At 47.2% G+C, this 14547-nt stretch overlaps 1 protein-coding gene across 1 annotated transcript; it reads right to left on the bottom strand.

Moving 5' to 3' along the window:
• Positions 1-7778: 7778 nt before the first annotated feature.
• Positions 7779-12637, bottom strand: Fam25a (family with sequence similarity 25 member A). Its single transcript, XM_004658024.2, has 3 exons — positions 12565-12637; positions 9833-9895; positions 7779-7962 (listed from the first exon to the last, which is right to left on the bottom strand). The coding sequence occupies exons 1-3, from the start codon at positions 12635-12637 to the stop codon at positions 7829-7831; spliced, it is 270 nt and encodes an 89-aa protein (XP_004658081.1). The 3' UTR covers positions 7779-7828.
• Positions 12638-14547: the final 1910 nt, after the last annotated feature.

The following is a 14547-nucleotide window of genomic DNA, read 5'->3' as shown; positions in this document are numbered from 1 at the left end:
TCAAGGCCACTCTGGGACTACATAGTGAATTTCAGGTCAGCCTGAGCTAGAGTGAGGTCCTACCTCTAAAACAAACAAACAAAAATATTTAATTTGAGACGGGGGAGAGAGGAAGAGAATGGGAGCATTAGGTCCTCCAGCCACTGCAAACAAACTCCAGACGTATGTGCCCCTTGTGCATTTGGCTTACATGAGTCCTGGGGAGTCGAACTGGGGTCCTTTGGCTTCACAGGCAAACGCCTTAACTGCCAAGCCATCTCTCTAGCCGACGATTTCCTTTTTTCTTCATGTGTATGTATGGTACATGTGCATGTGTGTGTGCCCATGTGGACGCCAGAGGCCAACCTCAGATTTGCTCCTCAGATGGCCGCCTGCCTCTTTGAGGTAGGATCCCTCATTGGTCTGAGGCTCACTGTTTGGCTGGACTGTCTGGCGAGTGAGGTCTAGAGATCTGCCTGTCTCCAAACTCCCAGCTCTGGAATGACAGGCACATAACATCACACCCAGCTTTCACGTGAGTAGTGGGGCTCAAACTTGGGCTCTCGTGCTTGCCAGGCAGGCACTTTGACTGACTGAGCTACCTCCCCAGCCCAAAAGCTACCATCTCCTAGCCTACTGCCCTGGGGAAGAGGCATTACATGCTGCTATCATGATAGGCAAAAAACACCTTGTCCACCAAAAATTAGGGAGTGCAGTGAAGACACTCAACAGTGGATACTTCAAGCCTTACAATTGGCCAGCCAGGCCAAATGAGCCAACGGGTGCAATAGTGGCACATCTGTCATGGTGGAAACCAACTGCCCTCCAATTGGACTGGAGACCCACTCAATGGGGGGGGGGGGAGTACATCCCTGATACTGAAAACTTAAAACGGGGTGGATAAGTGTATATACTATGCTTATCAAACTGCCCAGTAAGCACTTCTCTTAATAGTCATACCCTTATATTAATGCTACTCTCACTTTGGGTTGAGAATCCTCTCTTTTCAGATGGCAGTGACCTTGGGACGACTCAGAAGCTATCATGGTGCTGGAAAGAAGTGACTGGAGTACCGGGTAACATCTCGATCACACTTTCCAAGGCTCAGGGTCTAATGCGGAAGAGGTGGCAGAAAGAATGTAAGAGCCAAAGGAAGGGTAGGACTCCTTACAACGTGCTCCCTCCAGACATAAAATGGCCTCAATATTGATGACCTCATAGTGCCTGACACTACCTACACAAGACCATCATAAAAGGAGGGAAAGATCATGACATCAAAATAAAAGAGAGACTTATTGAGACGGGGAGGAGATATGATGGAGAATGGAATTTCAAAGGGGAAAAGGGGGGAGAGAGGGTATTACCATGGGATTTTTTTTAAGTTTTTATTTTTATTTATTTATTTATTTGAGAGCAGCAGAGAGAGAAAGAGGCAGATAGAGAGAGAGAGAGAATGGGCACGCCAGGCCCTCCAGCCCCTGTAAATGAACTCCAGACATGTGTGCCCCCTTGTGCATCTGGCTAATGTGGGTCCTGGGGAATCTAGCCTCAAACCAGAGTCCTTAGGCTTCACAGGCAAGCACTTAACTGATAAGCCATCTCTCCAGCCCCCATGGGATAGTTTTTATAATCATGGAAAATGTTTAAAAAATTGAGAAAAAATTAAGTTAAATTTAAAGAAAATTAGGGCTGTGTGTTTCTACCAGTTTGACTGTTAGCTGAGAGGCCAACAGGGATTGAAATAACCCCAGAAGCAAAGTGACTTCCTTCAGTGAAATCAAAAACATTTAAAGGGGGACTGGAGAGATGACTTAGTGGTTAAGGTGCTGGCCTGCAAAGCCAAAAGACCCAGGTTTGATTCCCCAGGACCCACATAAACCAGATGCACAAAACGGTACATGCTTCTGAAGTTCATTTGCAATAACTGGAGATCCTAGCACACCCATTCTCTCTTTCTCTCCCTCCCTCCTCCCCTACCTCCCTCTCTGTTTCTCTCTGCCTCTTTCTCTCTCAAATAAATTTTAAAAAATATTTAAAAAAGCAAAAACATTTAAAGGGAAGGCACATCTATTGTTTTTATTTGTTTGTTTGTATGATTTTTGTCTTTCAAGGTAGGGTCTTACTCTAGCCCAGGCTGACCTGGAATTCACTATGTAGTTCCAGGATGGCCTCGAACTCAGGGTAATCTCTACCTGTGCCCCACCATGCCCAGCACATCTATTTTGTTTTTACTTTATTTAGGTACTAGGGATCAAAACCAGGGCCTCATGTATGCTGGGCAAATGCTCTGACACAACCTTGACATTTTAAGTGATAAAATGTGGCAACTGTGGAAATCAGATTGTATGCCCTTCTCCCCTGTTCTTGTTTGCTGACCTTTTGGAACTAATCCTGAAGTCTGTTTTCTTTGTTGTATGTGGACTCTGAAGTCTCTACTTAGCTTAGTAGTCAACAATGATTGGACAGGTGTTTTTTTGTTGTTTGTTTTGGGTTTTTATGTTGTTTTTTTGCTTTTTGTTTGTTTTTAGAGGTTTTCTTGCTCTAACCCAGGCTGACCTAGAATTCACTATGTAGTCTCAGGCTGGCCTTGAGCTCACAGTGATTCTCCTACTTCCACCAGGGCCTCCAGCCACTGCAAACAAACTCCAGAGGCATGCGCCACCTTGTGCATCTGGCTTACGTGGGTCCTGGGGAATTGAACCTGGGTCCTTTGACTTTGCAGGCAAATGCCTTAACCTCTGAGCCATCTCTCCAGCCCTTTATTTTATGTTTTTAATTTTTAAAACAACTTCTTCCAGATTGCTACAAGCCTTTGGTTAATTCCATAGATCAGAAAAGGTTGATTCCGCGTCCCCCCCCCCCCCCGACACACACACACACAACCCTGTCACAATTTTTTCTCGTTATCTTCAGAGAGGAATGAGGTTTTGGAGATCCTTCCTGCATCATTGTCGCTGATGTCACTTCCTCTTTACAACACATTCGGGGGTGAAGTTCATGTCCCTCACTGGAGAACACACGCAGAAGAGCACAGAGCTGGAAGAAATGAATATTCTCGAAATGGCAGCAAGCGAGGTCAGTCGGGGAGATGTAGACATCACTTGTCCCATTCTGTGGCGAAGGAATGAGTCTGTTTATCTGACCTGGCTGAGGTCCCATTGACTAGTTCACAGGGCGCTTGCCATGCAAGTCCAATAATCCTGGCTGGTCCGGCTCTGCCAGTTAAGCAAGATTCACGCACTGAGCGCTCCCCTGGGGGTCCAGGCAGTGCCGCGGTGCCCTCTGAGTCTCCAAATGCTCAGTTTCTGCACCTTTCTTCTTACCAAGTGGTAAATTTGAGGAACACTTCATTAAAAAAATAGTTTTGAAGGCTGGAGAGATGGCTCAGCAATTAAGGTGCTTGCCTGCAATGCTTAAAGACCTGGGTTCAATTCCCCAGTACCCATGTGAAGCCAGATGCACAAAGTGACACATGCATCTGGAGTTTGTTTGCAGTGGCCAGAGGTCGTGGCATGCCCATTCTCACTCTCTCTCTCTCTCCTTTCAAATAAATAAAATATTTTAAAAAGAGAAAACAAAGCCTGGCGTGGTGGCACACGTCTTTAATCCCAGCACTTGGGAGGCAGAGGTAGGAGGATCATTGTGAGTTCAAGGCCACCCTGAGACTACATAGTGAATTCCAGGTCAGCCTGAGCTAGGGTGAGACCCTATGTCAAAAAAAAAAAAGAGAGAGAGAGAGAGAGAGAAAACAATCTTGAGTAAGCTAGTACTCCTGCCCTCAATGACCATATTTTACAAAACATGGACTGGGGAGATGGCTCAGTGGTTAAAGGTACTTGCTTGCAAAGCTTGCTGGCCAGGGTTCAATTCTCCAATACCCACATACAGCCAGATACAGAAAGTGATATATGTGCCTAGAGTTAATTTGCAACAGCAAAAGGCCCTAGCATGCCTATTCTCACTCAACACCCCTCTCTCCCTAGCAAATAAACTATAAAAATGAAAACACTAGGGCTGGAGAGATGGCTTAGTGGTTAAGCACTTGCCTGTGAAGCCTAAGGACCTCAGTTCGAGGCTCGATTCCCCAGGACCCACGTTGGCCAGATGCACAGGGGGGCGCATGCGTCTGGAGTTCGTTTGCAATGGCTGGAGGCCCTGACACGCCCATTCTCTCTCTCTCTCTCTCTCTCTCTCTCTCTCTCTGCCTCTTTCTCTCTCTGTCTGTTGCTCTCAAATAAATAAACAAAACAATTTTTCGAAAAGATGATTAAAAAAAATGAAAACACTATACATTAGCTTTCTTTTAAATTCAAATATCAGTGAAATATAATGTGAAAAGTAAGATTTGCTCATATTCCCATAGACACAGAGATGCTCAGTGCCATATTTTTTGCTACCTGTAGGCTGTCAATTTTTCTATAAATATACAATTATATTCTTTGCCTCATAAAATGCGCTTCCTATATATTGTACATATGTATTTTGCAGCTTATTAACTTACTTAGACATGTTGATATATTTACATTTCTCTCATTCTGTTTTTTTTTTTTTTAATGCAGAGGATGGAACCAGGGCCTTGTATACACTAGGCAAGCCATCTTTCCAACCCTATTTTATTTTTTTATTATTATTTATTTATTTTATTTGTTGGTTTTTCAAGGAAAGGTCTCACTTTAGCCCAGGCTGACCTGGAATTCACTATGGAGTCTCAGGGTGGCCTCGAACTCATGGCAATCCTCCTACCTCTAGCTCCCCAGTACTGGGATTAAAGGCGTGTGCCACCATGCCGGGCCCTGTTTTACTTTTTGAGACAGCATCTTGCACTGAACCTAGAACTCACCAATTAGGCTAGACTACCTGGCCAGCAAACTCTAGGGAGCCTCCTGTCCCCACCTCCCCACCCCAGCCGTAGGAGTAGGCATGTGTCAGCGTTCCTGACTGGGCCCTGCACCTATGGGTAGCTAAGATCACGATCCTCCTACCTTAGCATCCCAAGTGCTGGGTGGCTGAGGGTGCTGAGGGTTGCAGCTCAGGGTGTCACGCTTGCACGGCAAACACTTGACCCCCTGAGCCGTCTGCCCAGCCTAGTGCTCCAAAACGTTAAGCTACATGCTGCCCAAGTGATCCCCAGGTCCCGCAGAAACATCTGAGGGTGGCCACACGTGTCTCCAACCCCAGTCCTGTAGGGTAGCAGAGACTAGAAAGTCACAGGGAATCGCAGAAAAACAGCAAGCTCTGGGATCAGAAAGAGCCTTCGGCCAAGTAAGAATGGGTGTAAGCGCAATGGAAGGGTCACCTGAGGTTCCCTTTGGCCACTGCAGCAAGTGCACAGCGTGCCACGTGGGCACATGCTCATGTAGACACCACACACGCACACACAATCAATCAGTCAATAGAGAGGCCGGGCGTGGTGCGCACGTCTTTAATCCCAGCACTTAGGAGGCAGAGGTAGGAGGATTGCTGTGAGTTCACCCTGACACTCCATAGTGAATTCCAGGTCAGCCTGGGCTAGAGTGAAACCCTACCTCAAAAAAAAAAAAAAAAGGAAAAAGAAAAGAAAAAGTGGGGTACATACACAATGAAATTTTCCTCAGCCATAAAGGAAAGAAAATACACCATTCTTAGGAAAAGAGATAAAAATAGAGATCATCACGTTCAGTGTTATTAAATAAGCACCAGACTGAGAATAACAAACATCACATTTCTCTCAAAGCAGAATCCAGACTTTTAATAATAAGATATGAAGGGCTGGAGAGATGGCTTAGTGGTCAAGGCACTTGCCTATTAAGCCTAAGGACCCAGGTTCAATTCCCCAGGACCCATGTAAGCCAGATGCACAAGGGGTCGCATGCATCTGGAACTCATTTGCAGTGGCTGGAGGCCCTGGCGTGCCCATTCTTTCTCTCTTTCTCTGTCTGCCTGCATCTTTCTCTCTCTCAAATAAATAAATAAAAATAAAAATGTTTTTAAAATAAGATATGAAAGTGGAAGGGGGAGTTAAAGGTGATCCTTGACTACCTAACAGGTGCAGGGCATTCCTGAGCTTCCTGAGATCCTATCTCAGAAGAGAGGAGAGAGACAGAGTAAAAAAAAAAAAAAAAAAAAAAAAAAAAAAAAGTGAGAGAGAAAGCAAGAACTATTTGAGGAAAGTAATCAGTAAGCCATCTCTCCAGTCCTTTTCTTGGTTTTTTGTTTGTTTTCTTTTCTTTCCAGATAAGGTCTCACTCCAGCGCAGGCTGACCTGGAACTCACTCTGTGCAGCCAGGCTGGCCTCAAACTCGCAGCGCTCCTTCTACCTCTGCCTCCCCAGTGCTGGGATTAAAGGCACACATAACCATGCCCAACTTAATAAGAATATTTTTAAATATTTTATTTGTTTGAGAGAGGGGGGAGAAAGAGAGATGAAAAACAGATAGAAAGAATGGGTACACCAGGGCCGCTAGCCACTGCAAATGAATGCCAGATACATGCACCACCTTGTGCATATGGCTTATGTGGGTATTGGGGAATCGAACCTGGGTCCTTAGGCTTCGCAGGCAAGCACCTTAACCACTAAGCCATCTCTCCAGCCCTTTTCTTTGTTTTTTGTTTGTTTGTTTTGTTTTGTTTCCAGATAAGGTCTAACTCTAGCCTAGGCTGATGTGTAACTCACTCTGTAGTCCCAGGCTGGCCTTGAACTCACATCAGTCCTCCTAACTCTGCCTCCCAAGTGCTGGGATTAATATCCCCACCATGCCCAGCTGACATTTATTTTACTTCTCTTTCCTTCCTTCTTTCTTTCTTTCTTCTTTCTTTAATTTGGGAGAATTGGAAGACATTTTATTGAGTGACACAGCTACTAGTAAATTGCGCATTTATAAGTACCCACTCATACTCATTCAAGCAGCCATAATTAAACTCAGTGGGTCACAAAGGAAAAAAGGAGGTGGCTTAGCAGTTAAAGACACTTGCTTGTAAAGCCTGCTGGTGTAAATTCAAGTTCCCAGTACCCACATAAAGCCAAATGCACAAAGTGGCACAAGTATCTGGTAAGAGAGCCTAGTGTGTCCATCTCCTCTTTCTTTCAAATAGATAAATAAATATGTATATATTTATTTATTGTTATTTGTTTGTTTGTTTTTTGCTTTTTGGAGGTAGGGTCTCACTTTACTTCAGGCTGACCTGGAATTCACTGTATAGTCACAGGGTGGCCTCAAACTCATGACGATCCTCCTGCCTCTGCCTCCCGAGTGCTGGGATTAAAGGCGTGCACCACCACGCCCAGCTTTATATATATATATATATATATATATATATATATATAAAATCTATTATATAATAATTACATAAATATAATCTTTATATATATAAAATATCTAGGTCCTTAGTCTTCTCAAGCAAGCAAGTGCCTTAACAGCTAAGCCATCTCTCGAGCCCCAAATATTTTTTATTTATTTTTTTAAATTTTTTAAAAAATTATTTTGGTTTATTTTTATTTATTAATTTGAGAACGACAGACAGAGAGAGAAAGAGGCAGACAGAGAGAATGGGCGCGCCAGGGCCTCCAGCCCAAATATTTTTTAAAAAGTACTTTGTCTCAGCCGGGCTTGGCGGTGCACACCTTTAATCCCAGCACTCAGGAGGCAGAGATAGGAGGACTGCCATGAGTTCGAGGACACCCTGAGACTCTATAGTGTGAATTACAGGTCAACCTGGGCTACAGTAAGACCCTACCTCAAAAAACAAAAGAAAAGAAGCTTTGTCTCATGTTCCCATCCAAACAGGAGTAAGTCCAGGACACTGATCATGCAGTTCGCGACTTTTTATTGACAGTCAGGAGGGTCAGCCAGGGTCAGCCGCAGTGGTCGGCTCACTGTCCCAGTTTGCCCAGGCCTTCTGCAGCATGGGTGACAGCCTCGGTGACTGTGTTGGTCACCTTCTCAGTGACTTCCTTCACCACTCGGTCTCCTGATTCTTGGGCTTTCTTTAAGGCTTCTGCAATGGCTGTTGGGAAAACAAAAACAGGTGAGCCACAACCAGTGCTAGAAGCATAGTTGTCTTATGGGATCAGCCCCTGCTGGACAGAGGGAAGAGGGAAGAGGGCTCCAGGGAGATTGAGTGCAAATTCGGTTTTATTTTCCCAACAACGTTCACTTCTTCCAATGTGATTGAGACTGAGTACATGTTCATGGGTATACTGGCTGCATACACTTCATTTTTCTGGAAACTTGCCTGTTTGTATCTTTTGATCATTTTTGTGTTGGATTGTTATATTGGATTATTATGTCTGCTACAAATATTTTCCCTCACATTATGGCTTTTCTTTTGGCTTCACTTAGAGTTTTTCGTTTCATTTTGTTTTTGCTGTGAAAAACTGTGAAGTTTCATATTATTCCATGAGTTCAAAGCCACAGTAAGACTCCATAGTGAATTCCAGGTCAGCCTGGGCTACAGTAAGACCCTATCTCAAAAAAAAAAAAAAAAAAAAAAAACGCCTGGCGTGGTAGCACACACCATTACTCCCAGCACTTGGTAGGCAGAGGTAGGAGGATTGCCATGAGTTTGAGGCCACTCTGAGACTACATAGTGAATTCCAGATAATCCTTGTCCACAGTGAGGCCCACCTTGAAAAAAAAAAGAGAGAGAGAGAGAGAGAGAGAGAGAGAGAAGAAAAGAAATACTTCTGCATCAGCCTCCCTAGTACTAAGATCATAGGCATGTGCCACCACACCTGGTTTCATGAGCAATGAATTTTTGTTTATAAGCTACTGAACTTATGGTATTTTAGTTTAATTGTTTGGTCTTAAACAGTTATATTCTAACAATTTTAAATAATAAACTCATGTATTTAAACTCAGTTTTGGTCCATCTGGGGTTTACTTTGTTGGAAAGAATATGGCATTATATGTTTTCACTCAAAGCACTTATATATCCACAAGATCTTTATACAAATATATAATTAAATATAATTGTACTAAAAGGTCTGTATCCATGTGCTGCCACATAATTTTCTGTGACCTTGTCTTTTTAAATTCCCCTGACAATGGGGCTGGAGAAATGGCTTAGTGGTTAAGGCACTTGCCTACAAAGCCAAAGGACCCAGGTTCGACTCCCCAGTACTCACATAAGCCACATGCACAAGGGGGTACATGCATCTGAAGTTCATTAGCAGTGGCTAGAGGCTCTGGCACACTCATATTTTCTCTCTCTCTCTCTCTCTCTCTCTCTCTCTCTCCCTCCCCCTGCCTATTTCTCACTCTCTCAAATAAATAAACAAAATATTTTTTTTAATCCCCTGAGAAAACTACCTACCAGAGCCCTGATGCAAGTGATCTATACAGCTAATTGCATGTGGGGAGAATTATGCAAACAGGTAATTGCATACTAGCTAGAAGGGTGACTCGTCAGACAGGGCTTGGCTTGGTTGGGCAAGGAAGGGGTTGATGCCAGCACCCAGGGGCCCTTCTCTGCTCCTTCTCTGGCTCCCTGACTGCTGTCCTCGCTCTATTTTTTTTTTAATTTATTTATTTGAGAGCGACAGACATAGAGAGAAAGACAGATAGAGGGAGAGAGAGAGAATGGGCGCGCCAGGGCTTCCAGCCTCTGCAAATGAACTCCAGACGCATGCGCCCCCTTGTGCATCTGGCTAACGTGGGACCTGGGGAAGCGAGCCTCGAACCGGGGTCCTTAGGCTTCACAGGCAAGCGCTTAACCGCTAAGCCATCTCTCCAGCCCTGTCCTCGCTCTTGATTGACTTCTGAAGCCCATGCATGCTCCAGGCAAGCACTCCATCACTGAGCCCCACCCGAGAACTTACCGTCCTTTTTCCCCCCTCTCTTTCCCCTCCACCGCCGACCGCCCTCGGCCTCAGTACCTTTCTCTCCAGCCTCCTTGGCGTGGTCCACCACCTCCTTCACCACCTCCTCCACGGCGTGAACTGAACAGAGAAGACAAACGCAGAGTGAGCGCCTGGTGTAAGTCGGCTTCCCTTCACAGAGCCTGTGCACCTCTGGACGTCAAGGTAGGACTCTGGCGTGCTGCTCCCAACCAAGGCAGTTGGTTCAGGAAAAGAACACTTATGGGGCTCTCCTCAGAGACTCCCTCCCAAGAGGCCTGACTACTGGAAGAGATGTACCAGGCCATCCATGGCCCCTCAGCCTCGCAGGGCCTGGATGCCTGGAATAGCCTTCTGCTAACTGGGGATCTGAGCCAAGCTGGGTGTGTTCGCCAGGTCACCACATCTGTCAGGATGAGCTGGCTGTTCTGCCACAGCTACATCCCCACACCGCCCAGCCACGCTTCCCTAGGCAAGTCCTTCCAGAAGAAATTTCATGTCCATCTCGGAGTTCTCAACAGTTTGAATGACAGCATTCTAGAACCCAAAGGTTTTGGAGTAAAACTGTTTCTAAGTGGGCTGCAGAGATGGCTTAGCAGTTGAGGTGCATGCCTGTGGAGCCTAAGGACCCAGGTTTGATTCTCCAGGTCCCATGTAAGCTAGATGGTGGCACATACATCTGGAATTCATTTGCAGTGGCTAGAGGCCCTGGTATGTCCATTCTCTCTCTCTCTCTCTCCCTCTCTCTCTCTCTTCCTCTACCTCCCCACCATCTCTAATAAACAAAACAAATAAATGAAAATGTTTCTAAGTCTAACCCCACCTTTTATGTCCAGGTTTCTCACAATTCAGAGAGTTCAGGGATTATTAAGAGATGGCTGGGCTGGAGAGATGGCTTAGCAGTTAAGTGCTTGCCTGTGAAGCCTAAGGATCCCAGTTCAAGTCTCAATTCCCCAGGACCCACGTTAGCCAGATGCACAAGGGAGTGCATGTGTCTGGAGTTTGTTTGCAGTGGCTGGAGGCCCTGGCATGCCCATTCTCTCTTTCTCTCTCCCTCCCTCTCTCTCTCTCTCTCTCTCTCTCTCCCTCTCTCTCTCTCTCTCTCTCTATTTATCTATCTCTATTTATCTGCTTCTCTCTGTTGCTCTCAAATAAATAAATAAAAACAAAAAGTTTTTTAAAACAGAGAGAGGGCTTGCACCAGCTGTGGAGTGAAAAATAAAATCAATACTGGCTTGCCTGCAGCCATTTCCAAACAGAACCAGCAGCTTGACCCAGTGGGATGACCTTGGATGACCTACCAGGTGCTGCCACTGACCTTAGTGAGCGAAACTAGGTCCTGAGTTCTTAGAAGAAATGAAAATGTCCTTTTGGACTTTGAACAGGATCACATTTGATGGCTTTGTCATGAAGGAATCTTTGAAGTTTTAAAGGAATGGTGAAAATTAACGTCCCCCTTCTTTTGTGGGTGTGTGTGTGGGGGGGTGTGTGTACATGTGTATAAATATGTTTGCGTGTGTGTAGAGACCACGTGTGTATGCATGTGTATGGAGGCCAGAAGTGAACATCAGGTGTCTTCCTTGATTGCTCTCCATCTTCTTTTACAGAGACAGGGTCTCGGGCTGGAGAGATGGCTTAGCAGTTAAGCACTTGCCTGTGAAGTTTATGGAGCCCTGGTTCATGACTTGTTTCCCCCAGGACCCATGTAAGCCAGATGCACAAGGTGGTACATGTATCTGGAGTTCTTTTACAGTGGCTGGAGGCCCTGGTGTGCCCATTCTCTGTCTCTCTCTTTCTCTCTCTCTGTGTGGCTCTCAAATAAATAAATAAATAAACAGAGGCAGGGTCTCTCACAGAACCTGGAGCTCAACGGTTTGGCTAGTCTAGCTAGCCAGCTTGCCCTGGGGACGTGCTTGTCTCCACCTCCCAAGCACTAAGGTGACAGGTGTGCACCACCATGCCCAGCTCTCACACGGGTGCTAGAAACCCAAACTCAGCCTCTTCGTGTGTGCGCTGCAAGCACTTTACCAGCTAAGCTATCCCCCCAAGCCCCGGCACCCTCTTCTCTTTTGCATAGTCAGAATAGGATGGGGGTGTTTTGCGGTGTGAAAACCCAGGGCCTAGAACATGCCAAGCAAGTGTTCTGCCCTGGGTTAGCCTCACACACCCCCCACAATAAGCAGTGCTAACCCCAAAGGCTACCCCAGGCTTCCAGACAGAAGGATCCAAGCCACCAGCTTCTCTCTTGGCCCCTGCCCCCTGGAGACTGCTCCCTCCTAACCATCAGTCACAGGCTTCCAAGCAGGCTGAGCCTAGGTTCCTGGTTCGTTAGGCTATCTGGGCAATGGGGCCCCCGTGGCTCCCCCATGAGTCACTACCCCAGCCATTGTACTCCCGACTCTGTTCTCTCTCTCCATGCAGCTGGTAGGCCAGACTTCCCCAAGAGCCACAGTCTTTCCCGAGGCCCTCTCCTGCCTGCTGAGAACCACTTAAAGAATATTTATTTATTTATTTGAGAGAGAGGAAGAGGCAGAGAAAGAAAGAATGGGTGTTCCAGGGCCTCCAGCCACTGCAAATGAACTCTAGACGCATGCTCCCCCTTGTGCATCTGGCTTACATGGGTCCTAGGGAATCGAACCTGGGTCCTTAGGCTTCGAAGGCAAGCACCTTAACTGCTAAGCCATTTCCCCAGCCCAAGAAGCACTTTTGACATGGCCAGGTAAGCTTTTCCCCTGACTTCTGAGCAGAGAGGAAGAAGCCCAGGTCCTTACCAGCTCCCTCGGTGGCCTTCTCGGTGCGGTGGGCCAGGCCTTCGGCTGCCAGCTTCCCCAGACCTCCCATCATGGTGTCCATCTCGGCAGGCAGCGACAAGTAGGGCGCCGGGGACCGGGCCGGCGTGCTTTATAGACTCCTCTAATGACCCACTGGGCTCCGGGGCACCAAGCCCTCATGGGGCTTGTAGGAGGCTGGGTGGATGAGTCAGCCTGTGAGGAAGAGCCTGGGTGGGGTCACCCCAGTGCTATGCGCTGTCCGCTCAGTGAGCCCTCGCCCCCAAGTTAGGATCCCTGGGAAGCACAGGGACAGAGAATAGGACAGGAGAGGTCCGCTCTCGACATGCCTGGTCCCCACGCAGAGAACATGATTGCTCTGGGCCTGACAGTACTTGGGGACAACTGTTCTGCCAGGCCCTGCGGTCCAATCTCCCCAAGCCTAGGATCTGGTAAGTTTGTGATGTTGAGAAGGCCTAAGGCATCCAGCCTGATAATCAGAGGTTCCAGTGTGACCTAGTCAGCCTTTTTTTTTTTTTTTTTTTCTCTCAATTTGTTTTTTGTTTTTGCTTTTGTTTTTCAAGATAGGGTCTCACTCTGCCTCAGGCTGACCTGGAATTCACTATGTAGTCTCAGGCTGGCCTTGAACTCACGGTGATCCTCCTACCTCTGCCTCCTGAGTGCTGGGATAAAAGGAGTGTGCCACCACGCCTAGCTTTTATTTTTTTTAATTTATTTGAGAGAGAGAGATAGACAGGCAGATAAATAGAGAGAATGGGCACACCAGGGCCTTCAGGCTCTGTAAATGAATGCCAGACACATGTGCCCTCTTGTATATCTGGCTATGTGGGTCCTTGGGAATTGAACCTGGATCCTTAGGCTTAGCAAGCAAATGCCTTAACTACTAAGCCATCTCTCCAGCCCCTAATCAGCTCTTGGAGCCTGAAGTCAGGCACAAGTAGAGTGGGTACCATGACCCTTCCCATCCTCAAGGACCCTGGTTCAGCAGAATGGCTTGACAATTGCCACTGGCTGGGGGTCAGGCAATACCTCGCCTTTTCCAGAGGGCACAGCATTGACCAGGGTTTAGTCACCTTGGCTTTGTCAGCTGATACACACTCACCCTAGCTAGACTGAGCCTGCCACAGCCATGAGGGAAGCCTGACCTCTCTGCACCGTGGGGCCCAACCTCCAAGGAGACTTTGTGGGGTCCGCAGTGGCCTCTCACTTCCCTGGGTCCCAGGCAAGTATGACCCTCACCCTTACCACCACCATATGGGGGGTTCTTCTCACCCTGACTAGGCTCCCCAGGAAGCAGTCTGCTGTATTCCTGATGCGTCACACGCACGGTGGCCAAGCTACCACCCTAGTTATTCAGACGGGCAAAGATTCCTCAAGCCACGTGCCCCATACTGCCTCCCTTAGTCATGAGCCCAAGCTGAACCTCAGTTTCCTCATCTGAAAAATGGTGACAATTAAGCCTTCCTGACTGTGTCATTGACAAATACCTGTTCCTTCCCCCACTCATCACGGATGTGCTAGAAAAATGCCCCTTGGCAGAGAGCCCTGCTCACCACTGCAGTGGACCAAGGCGTGGCTGGGGTGGAAGATCCCGTGGAGCCAGATAGCTGGGGGATGCGGCTTCCACTGGCCTGGCATTAGGGAAAGAAGTTCTGCTCACGTGGTTCAGGCCTGGGTAGGAGTCTGGGCCCTCCTCTGGCCTGCAAAGCCTTTCTCATCCCTCAAAGCTGGGTGTGGCAGGGCCTAATGAGCACTTACCAGACCCAGTGCCTCAGAGCCTGCGCCCTTCAGAGCAGAGGCCGTGGCATTCCTGGGTGTGGGCAGGCCCTGAGCTGTGGCTGGAACGGTCGGAGAGGAGCTCTTGGTCACCCAACCAAGCCGCACACATGTCACGGTCACCTCCTTCAGGCGACGAGGATTCAACACTTAAACAATTTGGAAGAGCCCTCTTGAAGGAAAGAAACA

This window comes from Jaculus jaculus, chromosome 18 (assembly GCF_020740685.1).
Source record: "Jaculus jaculus isolate mJacJac1 chromosome 18, mJacJac1.mat.Y.cur, whole genome shotgun sequence".
NCBI lineage: Eukaryota > Metazoa > Chordata > Mammalia > Rodentia > Dipodidae > Jaculus > Jaculus jaculus.
This window is presented reverse-complemented; position numbering and strand designations above follow the sequence as displayed.

Bases quoted from the DNA above. Each gene is read 5' to 3' on its own strand.
- Fam25a (XM_004658024.2), bottom strand. From the start codon at position 12,637: ATGATGGGAGGTCTGGGGAAGCTGGCAGCCGAAGGCCTGGCCCACCGC. The intron at 9,896-12,564 runs GTAAGGACCTGG...TTCTCTGTTCAG, and splicing joins GAAGGCCACCGAGGGAGCTG to TTCACGCCGTGGAGGAGGTG. The intron at 7,963-9,832 runs GTACTGAGGCCG...TTTTCCCAACAG, and splicing joins CAAGGAGGCTGGAGAGAAAG to CCATTGCAGAAGCCTTAAAG.